The sequence below is a fragment of the Patiria miniata genome, unplaced genomic scaffold (assembly GCF_015706575.1).
Source record: "Patiria miniata isolate m_02_andy unplaced genomic scaffold, ASM1570657v1 HiC_scaffold_20, whole genome shotgun sequence".
Classification (NCBI taxonomy): domain Eukaryota; kingdom Metazoa; phylum Echinodermata; class Asteroidea; order Valvatida; family Asterinidae; genus Patiria; species Patiria miniata.
The window spans coordinates 21084593-21104928 of NW_024037059.1; the positions used below are offsets into that span (position 1 = coordinate 21084593).

Genomic DNA, 20336 nt, shown 5'->3' on the forward strand with positions numbered 1-20336 from the left:
AATTAGCGCAATATTAAAGGGAGTACACTAATGACCATCCTGGCAGCTCATGCACGATGTCAATGTTGCTGTACGGTCTAACGTTTTTATCTTGACTATCCAAATTGCCCAAAGAATGTTCGTGTCGGACGAGATCGTAAGTGGGTGCAGAATTCTTAAGCCTTATGACGTTACTGAGGTCATCTTAAGCTCCACTCTGTTATGAAGTTCATCTCATCAGTACGACCTCTATTAAAACATTGCTAAGGTCAACATTGGGGTTTTTTTTCGGCGAAAACATCATTGCTTTGATGCATTATGAAGAGTATGTATAAGAATACCGTCTTGGCTGAGTCGCCTACTTCAACATACATCAAATTATGTTAGGTTTCCTCCGGACAATATCACATACATATGCAAGTCCTATCATCTCTCTAGCCAGTGTATACATGTGTAGCTATCTTCCATCAAAATAGGGCCGCGACAAAAGCCCACTAAGACTACGACCAATTTAATCTAACAAAACTGAACAGCACTAGCACAACCAGTACACAATCATACCATCAAAGCAGCTCCTTCCATTGCCACTAAAGCCAGTATTACAGGTACACGTGTAGCTTCCATATGTATTGGCACATGTAGCATGGGTATGACAGCTATGTAAACCTGACGTGCATTCGTTGATATCTATATAAATCCAGGTATGAAAAATACTTTTAGACTTCACGATCTATTTTTAATTTAAGAATTACACGAAGTAACATAATGTTAAATATGATGAAAGTGACAATGTTGGTAACTTTCCGTATTATGCAGGGTGGTAAAAAAACGCAACCTCATACTTCCGATATCCAGGGACCTAAACCACTGATATGTATGGCTAGGAAATGTTGATAGAAGGAAAACGATACCAAGAACTAGGTTCAGTAGTTTTGATTCCACCGCCATTTGTGTGAACCAAAGTCAGGGGTTATTTGGTGTTGGATGAATAACGCAAACATGACAATGGGTGCGGAAGAGTCAAAATGTGCCTTATAATATTTTGTAAAGTTTGTTTGTTATGTTTAGCTGAGTCTTAGCTGAGTCAGCAGCGGAAAAGCCAAAATATGTCATTCTTCTATAAAGTACATGGTTATATGTACACGATTTTAAGTTTGCAAATAAAGTTTATTTTATTTCGTTAAGATAATCCTTTTGTTCACTGTGTGCCAAAATCCTAATTAGAGCCCCTGACTTTGGTTCACAAAAATGGCGCTGGAATCAAAAATACTGGACTGAATCGGGAGTTCTTGGTATCATTTTCCTTCCAACAAAATTCCCTATCAATATATATTAATAATGTATGTCTCTAAATAGTGGAAATATGATGTTGCGGTTTTTTTTACCACCATGTATAGTACGCATGATGACTGATGACAATACACAGTAATGACACATTATGAGGCTTCCAACTGCTCTATCAATATACCCCTTACAAAGGGCGCCCTCACTGAGGACAATTTGTTGTTATTTAAATTCAGTGGCAATGAAAGTACAAACTGTCTCTTATTATTGTTTAAAACCTCGATCCGAATTCAAATTTTCTGAAAATTTTTCGCCGTGTGTCTCTGAACGCCAGTTAAAAAAGGGTGTTATTGCAACGGGCGATAGAGTGTTGCCATTTTGAAGAAGTACGGATTTCGACTCAAAAGTGTTAATCTCTGAAAAGTGTTCACTGTACTCGATCTGTTTGAGTATGGGCTCTATGCGCAAACAACAGAGGGAGCTTTTTTACCACGTTCGAGAGCCCGGAGGAGTTACATTCCTTCAGTCAATGATAATTAGTGTAAACTACCAAGTAAAAATTGGGCACACCTTTTTTTGTGATTTTGTACTGAAATGGGACTACAAATTAGCGGTTTGGCAATCACATATCCATATTGCTTTTGAAAGCTTTCATGTAACGAGAAATAGCAATCATTTAAGCAAAGCTTGACAAACAAAACGACTTATTTGCAATCCATTTGAAATAAATACAAACAAAATATTCTGCACATGTCTTGTCATCAAACATATTTCAACGAAATTCCAACGAGTTTTCTATGTTTTTTTTCTATGTATTTCATACCCGTGCAAGTCCTTCCATCGCCACTGAAGCCAGTGTTGCAGGCGCACGTGTAGCTTCCAACTGTATTTGTACATCCAGCATGGGTATGGCAGCTATGTGAACCCGCGGTGCATTCGTTGATATCTACACAATACGAAAAGTAAGAAGTTATATAAGAACAATTTGATACAGCACTCGAGAGGTATCAGCCTACAGTCAAGCATACCAGCAATCTTGCTGGCAAACTTGCCGGCGATCTTGACATACATGTATTTGGAACCGTCCAATCAAGTTTGGACGTTTCCAAAAATTGCCACAATTTTGCACGTGCATGCGTTAGCCTGCTGCAAGTTTTGCATGTGCAAGCTTGCAAGCTTGCAATTACATTATAAGTTCATTATGCCTCACATTAAAATAATTTCAAGCATGCCTCACATATGTGCAAGCATTTCAAGCTCTTCTTGCAAGGATTCTGCAAGCTTACAATTTGCTTGCAACTTGCTTGCATGTAAGAGTGCAACCACAAGCTTATGAGGCTTGTTGCAGTCTTGTTACCAACTTAATGAAACTTTAAGGCAAGCTTACTCTTCTGTAGGAAAGTTCTTCGAAGTATTAGTCAAAACAAACTTCCAAGTAGGGAATGCAAAATATAGCCTTAATGCACCCAAATTCATCATTTAACATTGATAATTGAATATAAATTTACAAGTTTCCTATTACACTTTATGATGTTATAGCCCTCAAGCCCTGGATGTCCGGCCGACAAACCGAAACATCTTAAGCCAAATCAAAGTATGCTTTCAATGTCCAGGAACCCATTGCACACAAAGTGGTTATTAATTTCCAACCACCCATACCCAAAATCATACCTGTGCAAGCCCTTCCATCGCCACTGTAGCCAGTATTACAGGCGCATGTGTAGCTTCCATATGTATTGGTACATCCAGCATTGGTATGGCAGCTATGTGACCCTGAAGTACATTCGTTGATATCTATACATATTACAAATCAGGTAAGAAAAGTGTGACACTACAAGAAGCACTTTAATGTAGCCCTATCCTATGCAATACCAAGTTCAATATAGTCCGTTAAAACTAGCCTATAACATCATATATATTTTAATGGCCCAAAAAAAGAACTACATTGATGCAAAATCAGTACAAGAATATCGTGTTTGCGAGTCTAATTCGACATAAAAAATCAAACTATATGTAATGTTCCTTCCAGGCAATCTCACATGCCTGTATGCACATCATACCATAACTGTAGCCAGTATTTCGGTCGCATACATGTGCAGCTTTGCATCAAATTTGGCTGACAAATGCTGAGTCAGACTACGCCTGATCTAATCGTACAAAGTTGCAACGGCCTTGAATTCACTAGCACCTAATAGAACCACCACACGGACATACCATAGCAGGTCCTTCCATCGCCACTGAAGCCAGCATTACAGGCGCACGTGTAGCTTCCATCTGTATTGGTACACTGGGCTTGGGCGTGACAGTTGTCAGTATTTGCAGCACATTCATTGATATCTTGAAGAATAAAAATTTAAATTTAATTCAAGCTCTGCCATGAAACGTTGAACAAATTAGCCGTTTGGCAATGACATATCGATATTACTTTCGGAGAGCTTTCAAATATAAAAGAAATTGCAATCGTGTAGCAAAGCGTGACAAGCGAAAAGAAAATACTTATATGCAATTCCGTTGAAATAAATGAAAGCAAATATTATGCTGTCTTTGCGTAAAACAGTATTTGAACGAAAACCAAACTAGTTTTCTATGTTTGAAAATACCTGTGCAAGTCCTTCCATTACCACTGTAGCCATCATTACAGGCGCACGTGTAGCTTCCAGCTGTATTTGTACATCCAGCATGGGTATGACAGCTATGTGAACCCGAAGTGCATTCGTTGTTATCTACAGGGTGAGTCAAAAAAAAAAAAAAACCGAAACCCAATTATCGGGACTATTGTTTTAGTGAAGTTCTGCATGTAGCACTTTCAAAATCTAAGATATAAAAGCCTAATTCATAAACTTTGTTGTAGTACAAGATTCATTCAAATCACTCATGTACTTTTCAAGTTTTCAAGGAATTTTAAACACAACCACCTTACCGCATTCAGTGTCCTTTCAGCAAAACGAAAACAAAACACATACCGATGTGTGTGAATTTTTTTCATTTTGCTGAAAGGACGCAGACCTTTTTTGTGATCCGTGGACAGAACTTTAAAATGGTGGTTGTGTTTAAAATTCCGTTACTTAAAAAGTACACGATGCGTTTGTGCTTGCAGTCAGGCGTGCCAGCAATCTTGCTGCAAGCTTGCAAGTACATGCATAAACTTGCTGCAAGCTTGTAGGTAAAGCTTGCAGGTACATGCTGCAAGCTGCCACAAGCTTGCAATGATACATGCGCAAACTTGCTACAAGCTTGCAAGTACATGCATAAGTCGGGCAACAAGCCTCACATTACATGTGCAAGCTTGCCTCATACCCATGCCAGCATTTCAAGCTCTAGTTGCAGCAAGCTTGTAATTTGCTTGCAACTAGGCTTCATGTAGATTGAAAACGAGCAATCTCACGCTAAATTATTTCAGCTTGCTGCAATTTTGTTAAACCTTATAAACAATTGCGATAAGTTTTCTGCAGGAACCTTCTTAGCAGTAAGTCAAAACAAACTTCCACATCCGGCCGACAAACCGAAATATCTGAATGAAAGTATCAAAGTACAATGAAGTATGCTTTCAGTCTCCATGCAGGAATCCATTACACACAAAAGTGGATATCAATTTCCAACCACACACCCACAATCATACCTATGCAGGTCCTTCCATCGCCACTATAGCCAGCATTACAGGCGCACGTGTAGCTTCCAACTGTATTAGTACACTGGGCTTGGGTGTGGCAGTTTTCTGTATTTGCAGCACATTCATTGATATCTTGAAAAAAAATTGAGTTTAATTCAAGCTCTGCCATGAAATGTTTGGTTTTAAGAGAACACATTGCGATTTAGAGTCTGATTTCAGAAAGATTTACATTCTCTCATTAAACAATCTACTTGCTCATTACTAGTGACTTTGCACTGAAAGGGGTAAACAAATTAGCCATTTGTCAATCACATATCAATATTACTTTTAAAGAGCTTTCAAATAACAAGAAATTACAATCATGAAGCAAAGCGTGACAGGCGAAAAGAACATGCTTATATGCAATTAATAAGTTGAAATAAATACAAACAAATATTATGCTGTCTTTTCATAAAACAGTATTTCAACGAAAACCAAATTAGTTTTCTATGTTTAAAAATACCTGTGCAAGTCCTTCCATCACCACTGTAGCCATCATTACAGGCGCACGTGTAGCTTCCAGCTGTATTGGTACATCCAGCTTGGGTGTGACAGCTATGTGAACCCGAAGCACATTCGTTGATATCTATACAAAATTAGTTAAGAATGGGCTTCAGCTTGCAGTCAAGCGTGATAGCAATATTGCTGCAAGCTTGCAAATACATGAACAAACTTGCTGCAAGCTAGCTAGCAAGTACATGCTCAAGTTGGCAACAAGCCTCAAATTACATGTGCAAGCTTGCCTCATACCCGTGCAAGCATTTCAAGCTCTTGTTGCAGCAAGCTAGTAATTTTCTTGCAACTAGGCTTCATGAAACTAGGTAGAATGAAAACGTGCAATCCCAAGCTTATCTGCTTAAGCTTGCTGATAAATATTGTTAAACCTTATAAACATTTGCGGCAAGTTTTCTGCAGGAACTTTCTTCGCAGTAAGTCAAAACAAACTTCCACATCCGGCCGACAAACCGAAAATTCTGAATGAAAGTATCAAAGTACAACGAAGTATGCTTCCAGTGTCCATGCAGGAACCCATTACACACAAAAGTGGACATCAATTTCCAACCACCCATACCCACAATCATACCTATGCACGTCCATCCATTGCCACTATAGCCAGTATTACAGGAGCACGTGTAGCTTCCAACTGTGTTGGTACATCCAGCATGGGTATGGCAGCTATGTGAACCTGTGGTACATTCGTTGGTATCTATACAAATCGAAGTATAAGAACGAAAGGCACTTTAATAGGACTTTCCTATATCCTCAACGCCATTCTGGCAAATATGTCACTGCAGGCAAATTAGACTCACCCAAATGCTAAGTCCGATGTCTGAGTCGGATGATCACCATTCCATCATTGGTTCAAACGGGCAACATATCAGTATAGTAAAAGACTTCAAATATCTGGGCTCTTTAAGTCTTTTTAAATAACCACTATGTAATACATAGTGGTTATTTAAAAAGACTTTTTAACACACAATGCATGCAACAAGCCTCGAATAATCTGGCAGTTCAACATATCCAAGGGCGGATCCAGAACCAAATTTCTGGGGGGGGGGGTTGAGTACTCGAGTATGCTTTGTTCAAATAGGGGAAGTAAATTAAGTATATAGTTTAATCCGTGGATCCGTGGATTAAGTATATAATATTATGTTATATTAAACTAAAAGGTATGTGTAGCTGATGGCTTGCGAGGGAGATGCGCAACGTTTTAAATTGTTTCCTTGATGTTTTTTTATATAAGAAAATAAAGTTGATTTCTACCATGCAAGCGTCGAAATTATCCTCATATACATTCTGTGCCAAAACATTAACTTTGAATACAAATCTTGAAAACCTCTAGATGGCACCTTCACTAGGCTACTAACGAGAGTCAAAAGTCTTAATTGGAGAGACCATCCTACCAAGGAGCACATTTCTGGCGACATTTCGTCACCGACACCACGAACTGACACCCGGTCACGGTGGTCAGCGTTGCAGAAATACAAATCGGAGAAAAACGCTTTTAAAGGTTTGACACGAATTTACTCAGTAAAATATTCCATTTATCTTAGAGGTTTTAGTATCACTCAACGTAAAAATGCTTTCACTACTCAATTATAAACGTTAGAGTGTAAAAATCTGCTTAGTTAATTAGCAATTAAATGATTAAGATGGGTGTCAGTTCGTGAAAACCAAAATGTACGTGTTTTCGGAGAGTGCGCGCATGCGATAGCGTTAGTGAGTGTCAGTTCGTGAAAACCAAAATTGACCCGTTTTGGGAGAGTGCGCGCACACACCGCGCATGCGTGCGCGCACTCTTTCAAAACGCGTCAATTTTGGTTTTCACGAACTGACACTCACTAACGCTATTGCATGCGCGCACTCTCCGAAAACACGTACATTTTGGTTTTCACGAACTGACACCCTGTGCAGAGTCACTTCGTGGTAACCAAAAATACCAGAATTGACAAATTTCTTGAAAATTCATTAGTAAAATTCGCTTATTTTAGATGATTTCAGCAATTTTAACCTCGTCATGTTAAACTTCATGATACAAACTGCTAATATGTCCAAAAAAAGAAAATTTGAATTTTTAATTTTTTTTGTACACATGTGATGCAGAAGGTGTCAGTTCGTGGTGTCGGTGACGATTTTACCAATCTTCTTAACCCTAACTGCAACTAGAGATTCGCGTTTGTTGAGTTATGAATGCTGGGTGATCAGACAGGCTATTGTTTCATGTGGCATTGCCAACTGAAATTGTGAATATTTGTGTACAGAATAGAAAAAAGAATCACGAAATTCACCATTTTCTAGTGGAACCATTTGTTTAATCGCTAGAGGGCGCCCTTTTGGGTGATGCTGTCATCATGCCTATTTATTTTGATATCCTTTGCTGATTATTTACATAATTTATATACCAGTAGTTCAATGCTGCAGTTTTCAAGTAACACCAGAAGTAAATGTCAAACGGCTTTGTGTCCGATCACGTTATACCTGATCACGTGATGGTGACATTACAACATTTTTCCAACTTCGAACCCGGGTTCAAGTTCATACCTGGTTTTTATTACCACCCTATCAACCGTTTAGAAATTTTTTTTAGGTTTGTTTTGATTAGAGGCGTCTTTCGGGATATGAATCCGGTACCTCCGGAAGGACAGGTACCTCACTTACACGACAACGTGCTCACTAAATACGTATAGTCTATCAGATTGCAATTCATTTGAAATAGATAAAACAAAAATAATTATAATGACTTCACAAAATAAAGTATTTCAACGAATCAAAACTGTTTTTCAATGCTTATTGCGCATTGAAGTTGATCATACCTATGCAAGTCCTTCCATCGCCACTGTAGCCAGTATTGCAGGCACACGTGTAGCTTCCAACTGTGTTGGTACATCCAGCAAGGAAATGGCAGCTATGTGAACCTGTGGCACATTCGTTGATATCTATACAAATGGAAGTACGAACAAAAAGTTACACAACACAAGAGCTGCTTTAGTTTAGGCATATCCTATACGATTAGATATACATCAAGTTCATCGCTGTAGGTTAAAACAAACATAATTTTAAAATGGCTGCAACACAATTGCATTAATGCATTATGAAATCAGTACAATAATATTGTGTTGGATGAGTTTCCTACTAGTCAACATCAATCACACTATAACGCAATCTTAAACATAACTGTGCAACTGCAATCACTCTTAAACATAACTGTGCAACTGCAATCGCTGTAGCCAGTAGTATAGGCGCATACGTACATGTGTAGCTTCATCATGGGCTGACAAAAGCTGAACCAGACTATCCAGAATGTACATATCGGACCTAATCTAACTAAAAAACAGTCTTGAATTCACTAGCACCTAATACAACCGCCACACGGACTTACCATTGCAGGTCCTTCCATCGCCACTGAAGCCAGTATTACATGCGCACGTGTAGCTTCCAAGTAAATTGATACACTGGGCTTGTGCGTGACAGTTGTCAGTACCTGCGGCACATTCATCGATATCTTGAAGGGAAAAAAAATAAGTTCAAGCTTCCTTTATAATATTACATAGAAATTATATATGAAATCTTTGAGGTAGTACGTTTTTGCATCGAACACAGTGACACCAGACTTTGAAATGTAAGATGATTTGAAGACGAATGTCAAATTTGGTGGGACTCAACAGATTCAACCACTGCAGTTTATTCTAATTAAACCAGAGATGCCACCAATATATCAATAAAAAGCCTTAACACTTCTAAAAAAACCTGAAACTACCCTTACCCCCTTTCAAAAATGTGTTTTCTTGATGTTTCAGACCAAATCCAGCACTTTCAATTTGTCACATTTTTTGAAAAAAAAACACCCTGAATTCAGGTTTAACCTAAAAAGTGGCATCAATGTGCTTTCAAAATCAAAAATATGTGGATGCAAGACGTACGGGAGATGAGATTTAAGACAAACGTCTCCCCTTCAATTTTCTACGCTTGACTCTTTTTAGCCCAAAAAGGGCCAAGTATGGGAAATTGCCAATGCCCGGCTATTCTAGGAAAAAAAAACTCAGGCTCAGATATGCTGCTAGAAAATCGGAAATGTGGATTGTCCACTTTTGGAGCTCCATTATATTTATAATACCTGTGCAAGTCCTTCCATCGCCATTAAAGCCAGCATTACAGGCGCACGTGTAACTTCCATCTGTGTTGGTACATCCAGCAAAGGCATTGCAGCTATGTGAAAACGATGTACATTCGTTGATATCTATACAAATCGAGGTAAGAACAAAACTGTGACAGAGAGCATAGGAGGCGCTTGAAGTTTAATATAGTATCATCCTGACCAATATCCAGTTCCTCTCAGTATGTTTAAACAAGCCCAATGCTAGCCTCGGTCAAGACGTTCGGGACCTGGGACCGAGTTGACTTGGGATCGAGTTGACTTGGGACCGAGTTGACTCGGACCGAGTTGGTTACGGACCGAGTTGACCGGCACTCGTCGATATATTCCGAAAATTTGGGACTCTCAATACTCTGTATGAGAGTCCCAAAACTTAAGGTATTGAAAGCATGCAACACGTAACAAGAAAATAGCCAGTCCAACACACCCCTTCAGTACTGCATCAATCAACTGTGCCAAAAGAAACATCTAGCATGTTTGGTACTGTGCTAGTCTCTATTTCTACACATTTCTCCATAGTCAGCCACCAGACAATGAATAAAGAGGTCAGTCTTTCCGAACAGTTGGACCATGGTTGGACATGTACAAGTCTAGTCTTTAGCCTCATTTGGAAATCAATTGACTTCTCATGTGCAAAATATTAAAGAAAAGTTGGCTTTAGAATTGAATTGAGTCTTCAAACTTGATAATGGTGACATATTGAGGACCTTGTCTTTGCCTCATGAACATTTTGGCGAATTTTGTCTGCCAAAGAGTGAGTGACGCAGGCCTGATTTTGTTTTGCATGTTTTTCAGCACTCGAGGTCCCAGTCTGCCGTCGATCGGTTCCGTGATATGTTATCTGGCAGTAATACAAACGTTACACACGCGCATGCAATCAGCGGATTGCGGTGTTTTTATTTGCAGCACATATCGTCAATGGATCATGATTATTCAGCTAGTTCAATGTTCATTCATAAGAAAATAACAATGACGTCACACAATTGCTATAACTCAGTCATGCATGTACCTTAAAGCATTTCAAAGAACGGCTTTCGTCGAGCTGCCACAGTGGCCTAGTGGGTAGAGGAATGAACTATGAATCGCAAGATCTGTGGTTCGAACCCCATTTTCATCATATAATTGTTGTTGGTTGGGATAAGTTTAATTGGAGGGAAAACACTACGGGAATCTTAAGTGTCATCCATCCACACAGCGTGATAAATATTCATGTTAGGGTGCGTACTGTGATTGGTCAACATACGATGTATGCTGCAGAAGAAAACAAATACGCAAGCGGATTGTACGAAGTAGGAATAGCGACCTCAAGCGGCTTCAACATGCAAATCGGCCGCGGAAGAACGAGTGCCCTGGGCCTTATTCCCGAGTCGGCCATATTGGATAGAGAGCGAGGTAAAATCTTGATTTTTGGAACTTCTGTAGAGAAATGAGAGCAAGTTAATTACTAATTAATTCCAGTCTGCTTCAATGAATAATTTCAAATTTGTAATTAAACGTTCCCTAATGTTTAAAGCCAGATTTTAAAAAAATGACAGTATTCATTATGCCTGCATAAATAGTCTGGCGCCATCCCATTCAACAGTGAAATACATTCAGGGAACTCGACAAAAATGGCCAAACTCGTGAATAAGGCCCCTGGTACAACGCACCATACTCGGTGCTAATTCTTCGGTGCTAATTACGCATTGGGCTTCGTCAGGTGCTGTAGGAAAGTGAAATGTGTGCACCACCAAAGGCCACTCGATCTCAAATATATGCGTCCTCTCGCGCACGGAGTCCATTACGTGAGCAAATGAACCATCGAATGAAAAAAAAATCAGTCTACAAATGTTATTCCGTGTGCAGTCTTACAACAACCGAACCACCAACACGAAATCACACTCGGAATAGGTCATTTGGGTTACCATTGCATGATGTCCTTCCATCGCCACTATAGCCAGCATTGCAGGTACACGTGTAGCTTCCAAATGTATTACTGCATCGGGCTCGGGCGTGACAGTTGTCTGTCCGGGCTGAACATTCGTCGACGTCTTCTAAATAAGGAAAATACAGGTAAATTGAAATGGTTAAAGATTTGTCATTTTTAATAGCGTTTAAGAGTTGTATGCTAACGGAATGTGTTTAAAATTGGTGATATCTAGTTTCGGCGCCTTGCCAACTGAGGTTTGGTAAAGTGGAATTTGTCCTAAATCAGAACATCTTCCGCTGTCCATGAATATATGTTTTCGTAATTAACATTATTTTATAATTTTAATTATTTTTATAATTTTAAAGACGATGCATTTGGAGGTGTTGGGACACCTGAAAGTTCCCTGAAAGTTCCCTGTGGCAAAGGGGGGTTAACATTATCATTAAAGGGGGGGGGACTTCTGCCCGGACAATGAGATCCCTGTCCGGGCAGAAGTCCCCCCTCTAATGATAATGTTAACCCCCCTTTGCCACAGGGAACTTTCAGGTGTCCCAACACCTCCAAATGCATCGTCTGTAGACAACACATCAGAGAATCGGACTCCTTCACCAGCCATACCGGTGGTACCACCCATAGGACAAGGGGTCATGTCACCTGCACCACCACTAATCTAATCTATTTAATATCTTGCAAAGTTTGTGGTGTTCAATATATAGGTGAAACGAGAACTACACTCAAAGAGACGTTTCTACGGCCACAGATCCCCAGTCAACACCCATAAGCTGGATACACCCGTAGGACATCATTTCAATCTTCCTAATCACTCAATTTCTGACATGATTTTACAGGGCATTGAGGCACTAGGAAACCACAGAGAGATTGTTCGTCTGAGTAGAGAGAAATTATGGATAAGACGTCTCCAGACCATTCAACCCCATGGTCTGAACATCCAAGAAGGAAATGACTAATAACTTTTTGTCTTTGCCTTCTCCTTTTCACCACAGATAAGCCCCCCCCCCCCTCCAGTCTGCCTGATGCAAAATGCAAAAAAAAAAAAGCCGCGTCCCCGCGCCAATTCCGGAACTTTGGTCTGACCAGAGACCGAATATATATTGTTTTGGCCTTACCTGACCTAAGATTCATCAGGAATAGTCAGAATCTTTTGGTCTGGAAACCAGACTAAAAGTTGCCGAGTAAGATATTGAATTGCGCCCTCTTGAGACACCAGGCATACCGAACTCAACATTGGGACACGATTCTCATTCAGCTGGTTGTCACACACGGATTCGCCCAATCGTAAACCTACTACAAATTAGAACGCATGGGGCGGATTCACCGCAATGTCCAAATATGTGTCACTTGACACATCTTTTGAAATGAAGGCTCTTTTTGTTGTTTTCTTTAAAGCTGTAATCCATCATTTGCAGCCATCTGAAAAGTAACTGCATGTCGTAATTATTGTTGAAAAACATACTTGGTTGAAAGATAGTAAGGGGACTAAACTCCCTGTGAAATTATTCTTTCTGGCCAGCTGTCATTTTGAAGTATTCAACGAAAGAAGGCCTTTCCAACGGTGCGTCTTAAGACGCAACTTAGGAAAATTTTTAGTAGTTCGTTTTGTTATTCGGCGAAGCGCGCGCAATCATTGGCACGACGCACACGCGCGCGCAGTTGCTATAATTCGTCGGATCAGTGCGCGACATCGCGTATAGCTGCAATCGGCTGAATTCAGGCCCAATTCAATACATGATTCAGCAACTTTTGATTTTAAATTGAGATCCTAGAATGCTGTTTTTCTCGGAATATGCAGCTGAAGCTGAGCTGAAACTTCATCAGGTTTATAGTTGTTCAGTATCCTTCATTCGATTTTGAACACTTTTGTTGCTTCAAATGAACAAAATGCACAAATTACAAATGATGGACTACATCTTTAAAATAACATCATGCCAGAAGGAATAATTTCGCAGGGAGTTTAGTGTCATTACTAAAGTTAACCAAGTAAACTTTGTTTGAATAATTTGGTCGGTTTTTGGATATAACTGCAAATGGTCTTCTCTATAAGCCCCAAAGCACACATAAGGCCTGGCATATAAAAGTATGGATTTTTGCACTACCTTAAGATATAAACAAATCATTTTATTTCACAAGTTGGAAGTGAGAGAAACAATCGTCCTCCATTCTTTCAAAAGGGTGTAAAAAAATCTTACCACAATCACCGCCCGTCCAAACTAGGCCATCCAGGCAAAGGTCATCGCAGCCGGCACGTAAAAAGTAGCAAGGAATCTGTGCTGTGTACCACCCGGGAAAGTGGGGAGAACACGAAACTCCACATTAAATTCAATATATCAGTTAAAGTATTTCCTCAAGCAAAATAACATAGAAAATAGGCTACACGTGGAATTTAGCTGAGTACAAGATGTGAAATGATCGGGCTTTGTACTAGTCTCACCTTCGCAGGTCAGAGGGTGTGATACCAAAATCAGGAGAACCATCACTTTCGGTAGGATCATGGTTGTCGATCGTCTGGGATCCGTCAGAGTGTCTGTACATCGATAACCACAGACAATGTAAACAGAAAATGTGACCGAAAACTTAACCCCGCCATTGAATTTGCTTCTGGTAAAAAGGAAAGCCGTGTACGCATATAATGGTTGGCCATTATATTTTGCTACATTTGTTTCAATCCTTTAAAAAGGAGTACTGTATTAAACAAGTGTAGCTATATGGCAATGGCAAGAGTTAAAAGTGATTAGGCAACGGATGCGATGCGAATCCATCAGAAGTCCATCACAAGTCACCATCAGTAACAGGCTATTAAAAAAAAGGTAAAGGGACGAACCTGTGTTCACAGGAACGGAGTGCCCATCTCTCTTTCGTTTAGCGATTGGGCCAGACTCATATGCTGCTGTGGGGGGATCGCCACAACTCCTCCACAGCGAGTCTGTTACCTTCCCAGCATTGAATAATGCCGGTACCCATTTAACACCTGGGTTGAGACTTGAGTAATTGAGGTGAAGCGCCTTACTCAAGGGCACAACACGGCGGGGCTCGAACCCACAATCTCACGATCATAAATCATGTGCTCCACCGCTAGACCACACGCTAGACCACACGTGCCCACAAAAAAGCTATTAAACTGTGACCAAAAAAACACATTAATTCATTACTGTTTGTCCCCTGATTCTTGAGACTGGACTTGTGATAATATTGTGACAGCGATATCATTTTACTTTTGGCGGACTCGTTGTACAGTGTTATCAAGACTTGACTTTAACACTGTACAATTTGTCTTTGTAAACATTCTGACCCCTATATTGTAAACACTTTCGCGACTGCATGGACTCGGACTTGGCTCGGACTTGGCTTGAGCGCGAATTATCCTTCAGACTACGACGGATGAGGCGGACTGCAGATCCATAATTGTCTTCTTTCAAAACGTCTCTTTCATTTTATTTTATTTTTTATTTACGTCATCTTTAGTGAGGGTAGTTCCGATCAGTGCAGGGCACTGCTTTCCATGGAGGACCTCAATATGAGAAATATGAGACCCATTATGTTGCACCTTTAAGGGTTACAAGGTGCTGCGGCGCAATATTGAAGCCACTGCCAGAAACACCGGGGCAAACCCCTTCCCTTAGCGATAATTGTTACTGGGGTCTTTAACGAGCATTACACAACACACGGGACCTACGGCTTTACGTCCCATCCGAAGGACGAAGCAATAATGGTTAAGTGCCTTGCTCAAGGGCACAAGTGTCCGGGCCCGGGCTCGAACCCACGCCACTGTTGCCTCTGAAACACCAGAGCATGAGTCCGGTGTTCTTAACTGCTAGGCCATGGCACTCCACAAACCCGTGTGGCCTGGTACGTGACCCATGTCGCTGCACTTTATCGAAATTGTGTGAAACGTCGCGGCTTCGGCGCGGGTTCGTTTAGTAGCTGCATTGAGACCCCGGCCGCAGTACATGGTTGAATGGATATTAAAACAAAACAAAAAAAACCTCGTCCCAACTGACAAACATCGTAAAAATTGTAAGAAAAAATAATAACTGTCTGGTTTCTCAATACAGTATCTTAGAGCATCACAGGGGTTCTTTCGCGATCGTGGTTTCATGATTTCGATGTTGTACTTTTTATTTTGGTTATTTACTTTGTTGGGGGTGTTGGGTTGTTTCCAGATCTTATTTCCCAATACGGGAAAACCCCGCACGCCAACTTACTGAAAGAACTTTACCACGCAGGTAAACACCGATTACGTAATATTTATAGTGTAATGGTGTTATATAGTCGAGTCCTTTCAGAAGCCTTTCCTAAGTCTAGCTACAAGAAACGGGATGAACAATGAAAAGAGAACGCTTTTGTAATAGTCATTTGAATAGCTAGAAACTTTACTTGAGGAAGTGTTATGGACTTGTGAAGGACTTGCATGGAGTAGATCCTTGAAGGTCACAAGGCTTAGCTTCCGGAACCCTCGGCGCGGCCCGCCTACTGTGCATTTTTCATGGGGTTGCCCTTTCACCTGCTATAAGTTTTGGTACAGAATAATTTCTAACCGTAACCACCCCAAGAAACTCTCACGCGCGAATTGTATCTCGGTTTAGTTCATGCGAAGGAAATATTTCTTGGAGCTGGGTAACAACGAATCTCATTTACGGTCGTAAATGAGATTCGAAATGAGATGTGAAAGGTCTCACATCCGGCAAAAGTAGTCGTTCCTAGGTCTCCTTGGTCTTGCACGTTTGTTTTCATATCGTCTACTTGCGTGAGAACGAGAATTATAACGTTGCGACTATTTTCCTACCTACAGCCATTGGGTTCTTGATCTAGTGTGGCTGGTTTGAGCGATCATGGGTGCTGTCCTATTAACGGTCAATTTTAGAATGTTTTTGTTTTTATTCGTTAATAGGAGTGAGTCCTTTAAATTCCTTCACCAAATTATTTGAAAACCCCCCAAAATGGTCTTCTACATTTATTTCACTTTCAGTTTTTACCTAATGACCACCACACATTTCAGAAATTCTGATATTTGTTTGTGAGGAAAACCATGAACACTTTAAAATGTTTAAAGAAGTTCACGAAAAGATGTCAAATATATTTCATACATTTAAGAATAGCAGAACGTTGCACAGAATTTGCACCTAGGCAAGTTGCCAAAACAGCCAATGATGAAAAGTCCGGCTCATTAGACAGCATGCATTTTGAGAAAACAGAGAAAATCCGTTATATTGGGGTCTCGTACCGGATTCCGTTGTTGGTGCGCACGTAAAAAAAAAAAAACCCAAAACATGCGACCTTGCAGCAACCTCTTGCGAAACCACATCGAATGTTAGCTATTCTTACAAACGATACAGCGTCATGAAATCATTTCATACCAGTCCTATCTTCACCCTGAGCAAGATTTCTGGCCAAAAAAAAATCAGAAGGAACTTTTTCTGGATAATCGCAATGATCCTGCGTGGCTTTAAAAGAAAAAGAAAGAAGGAATTAACACACTAAACGAAAAGCACTCTAAACTCACATATACTTCCAGTAACCACTGCCGCTGGTCCGAAGCTGAAGTAAGCTTGCTTTTGATGTATGACACGATTAACCAAAACTCAGAGAGGAAAAACACTCCACTTCCAATCGTCGTGTGAAAGCAACTAAAACTCCAACACGATAAGGAAAATTGTCGAATAACAAAAATCATCCTACCGTATCGAATATAAAAGTAGTTGACATCATGAGTAATTTGATTGGTTGGCACGGGCAAGGGGTGACCTGGGATTTGCATAAGAAGCTACGGTTAACTGGGGTGTAGCAAGGTCATTTTGATGGGGGGTGGGTGTTAGACGTGAAAAGGGGCACTCGCAATATCAGTGCTAACAGGTAGACACGGTTCTTTGTTATGGACACCATGCCTCCGTAAAATCAAACAGTTGGGGAGGGGGAGAAGGCCGGACACCATCTTTCTATAGGGGCATTCTTCAAAGCGGACCGTCATAGGTGGCGCCTTTCATGGCGGCACAATTGCCAACGTTAGGGCAACGTTAAAAAAGGGCCCCTTGTAAAAAAGGTGTTCTTGAAAGAAAATGCGTTCGTAAAAAGGGCACAGGTGAAGAAAGGGCCCTTGTGGAAACTAAAGAGGGCAATTCATGTAGTAACAAAATATCGGGGGTGTAAATACTCCATTTACCCCCCCCCCCCCCCCCGCTGGTTACGCCATTACGTTGCAATTGCAATTGTGACGGAAAGTGAAATGTCATGATATAATAGCTGGACACGTAGAAAACGGGAATCTTTAGCCCCATGACATTAGGATTATTGATCCGCGAAGCGAGCGAGGCAAAGCCTCGTCATGTATGTAGTAGGCTACACACATTTCTACAGGGTGGTAAAAAAAACCCACGAAACCCAAATGTCGGGACTACTGTTTTATTGAAGTTCTGCATGTAGCAAATGTGTGCGTTCTTTCAGCAAAACGAAAACAATTCACACACATCCCTATGTGATTTCTTTTCGTTTTGTTGAAAGAACACTGTTTTTTTGTGATCCGTGGACAGAACCTTAAAACGGTGGTTGTGTTTAAAATTCTGTAACTTGAAAAGTACATAAGTGATTGGAATGATTTTTGTACTAAAAGCAAGCTTAAGAATTTGACTTTCATATCCTACATTTTGATAATGCTACATGCAGAACTTCTTTAAAACAATGGTCCCAACATTTAGGTTCCGGTTTTTTTTTACTCATCCTCTCTGTTCATCTACACAGTGACTTTTTTTGGGAATGCGGTACTTTGCGGGGGGGGGGGCACAACTAATAGCGGAGTAAACCATAGCAATGAAGTTTGGGTGCCGACAGTAGTTAACCATATAGACCTCGAACGAGTCCCACTAACTTCACTCGAACGAAGGATGGTTGGACTAGTCTACTCCGGTCGACTTTTTCGAAAACGGAGCATGGAGCACAGTTGCATCGCCGGTTATTCGCAATGTAAAGCACAACGGGGAGTCAGGACTTTTGACCATCGTTTGACTATAGAGGCGTTCCCAAATTTATAATAGAGCGCAGGCGTAAGTTAAGTCACAAATCAACCACTAGTCGACTTATGGTCCTCGCTCGAACTTGCTCAAATATTATGAACACCTAGTTTATTGATTGAGTAATTGTTTTTATTAATAAAACTTTTTTTTGTGGGCATGGCACAAAACCCAGTCCTTGTTTATGCCTTCAAGATTTAACATCCGTGTCATTTGTTAGTTTCATTTGAATTTCGGGAAAAAAAGGTTCACCGAGTATAGGCCTAGTCGCACTAACTTCACTCGACCGAAATATGGTTCGACTATACTGTAGTCGACTTCAATATGCTATTTTTGCATCAACCCCCAAGTCAAAACGACCTTGCTACGGCCTTAGGTGCTATTGTTCCAGATCTTCTTTCCCAATGCGGGAAAACCCCGAACCCAACTTACTGAAAGAACTTTGCCGGGTAAACATCAATTACGTTGAATAGTCGAGTCATCACAAAACCTCTTCAGAAGCCCTTTCAGAAAGCCTTTCCTAAGTCCAGTCACAATAAACGGGATGAGCACTGAACAGGGAATGCTTTTGTAATAGTCATTTGAATAGCTGGAGACTTTACTTGAGCCTGAAGGATGTTTAATGGAGTTGTGAAGGACTTGCAGGGGATTGTGATGGATTCGACTACAACAATGATATATGATGCAAACATTCGGAACCACAATTCAGCCGGAAAATTGTGTAAAAAAGGGGCGATGCCTCCATGTTGTGTGCACAGAAATATGAGGCCGCTGGAAATCCCTTCCTTGTACAATTCGAAAATGTTCTGACTGTCTCTATGTCCTAAAGCATTGTTCGTTTTTCCCCCACATTGGGGAGTTTGCGTCGGTTTTGTGCCCTTAACTGTAAAAGGTATAGGTGCATGCCTGCTCTCCCTTTCAAAACCGCGTTCCTTTCCTTCTATGGAGTCTATGGATGCATTCCATATATTAATCATTGATGAGCAGCATGTGCATGGGCGTCGCGGGGGGCGGGGCCAAGGGGGGCACTTGCCCCCACCCCCCGAAAACGAAAAAAAAAGGAAAAAGGAAAAAAAAAAGGAAAAGAGGTGCGAAGCCATATTGCTGTTAATTTGATGGGGGGGGGGGGTGTGGGTAGGGTAAATGCTCCCCTGCTCACGCTCGGAAAAATGATAAATTGAGAATGTAATGAAAAAGTTAAGGAATTTTGGGGAAGAATTTGCTTTGCTCCCCCCCCCCCCTGGAAAAAATCCTGGCGACGCCCATGAGCATGTGATTTCATTTCAGGCAGAAACCTCGATAGTTATGTTACATCTGAGAGAATAAGTATCAAGCATAACTCTTTTGCCAAACAAGAATTAGTAAAAAGTGTTTTGCGTTCGTGGCCTGCCGTTAATATCTACTTACATGTAGCTCTCTTTTTGACTGCATCCATGCAGTTCACCATTATATAGGTAGGCCTCTCGTAGGGTGATTGGTTTTTGTGCATTTGTTTTCATTTGAAGCTTCAAAATGGCCCGAAATCTTAAATTGGCTGCATTAACTACAAACCCGGTGAACATCCAGCTCAGTAGATGACATACATTATGAGGAAACAGGAAAATCTGTTATGGGTCTCGTAAACCGGATTCCGTTGTTAACACACGTGAAACAAAAAGGTAATGCGCCCGCGCGGCACACGCTTTTGAACCACATCAAAATGATAGTTATCCTTGCAAACGGCGAAGTAATTGCATACAGTCCTATCTTCATCTTGAGCAAGGTTCCTGGCATTCAATCAGCAGGAAATTTTCTGGATAATCGCAATGATCCTGCGTGGCTTTAAAAAAGGTAATTATCTGA

At 40.7% G+C, this 20336-nt stretch overlaps 1 protein-coding gene across 34 annotated transcripts in view; it reads right to left on the reverse strand.

The window, feature by feature from the left end:
• LOC119728181 (fibrillin-1-like) overlaps positions 1-17143 on the reverse strand; it is a 46778-nt gene extending 29635 nt beyond the window's left edge. For 10 of the 34 annotated variants that reach the window (XM_038200301.1, XM_038200288.1, XM_038200280.1 and 7 more), the window contains exons 1-15: positions 16994-17142; positions 13925-14017; positions 13683-13763; positions 11471-11599; positions 9528-9650; positions 8793-8915; positions 8227-8349; positions 5997-6119; positions 5376-5498; positions 4883-5005; positions 3864-3986; positions 3478-3600; positions 2935-3057; positions 2087-2209; positions 541-666 (exon numbers count right to left, since the gene is read on the reverse strand). In XM_038200301.1, the coding sequence (XP_038056229.1) occupies positions 541-666; positions 2087-2209; positions 2935-3057; positions 3478-3600; positions 3864-3986; positions 4883-5005; positions 5376-5498; positions 5997-6119; positions 8227-8349; positions 8793-8915; positions 9528-9650; positions 11471-11599; positions 13683-13763; positions 13925-13985 (1627 nt within the window). In that variant the 5' untranslated portion in view covers positions 13986-14017; positions 16994-17142. Of the gene's footprint in view, positions 1-540; positions 667-2086; positions 2210-2934; positions 3058-3477; positions 3601-3863; positions 3990-4882; positions 5006-5375; positions 5499-5996; positions 6128-8226; positions 8350-8792; positions 8916-9527; positions 9651-11470; positions 11600-13682; positions 13764-13924; positions 14018-16993 lie in introns of all 34 variants that reach the window. The other 24 variants (XM_038200293.1, XM_038200285.1, XM_038200278.1 and 21 more) reach the window with 18 other exon arrangements.
• Between the last annotated feature and the right edge of the window lie 3193 nt (positions 17144-20336).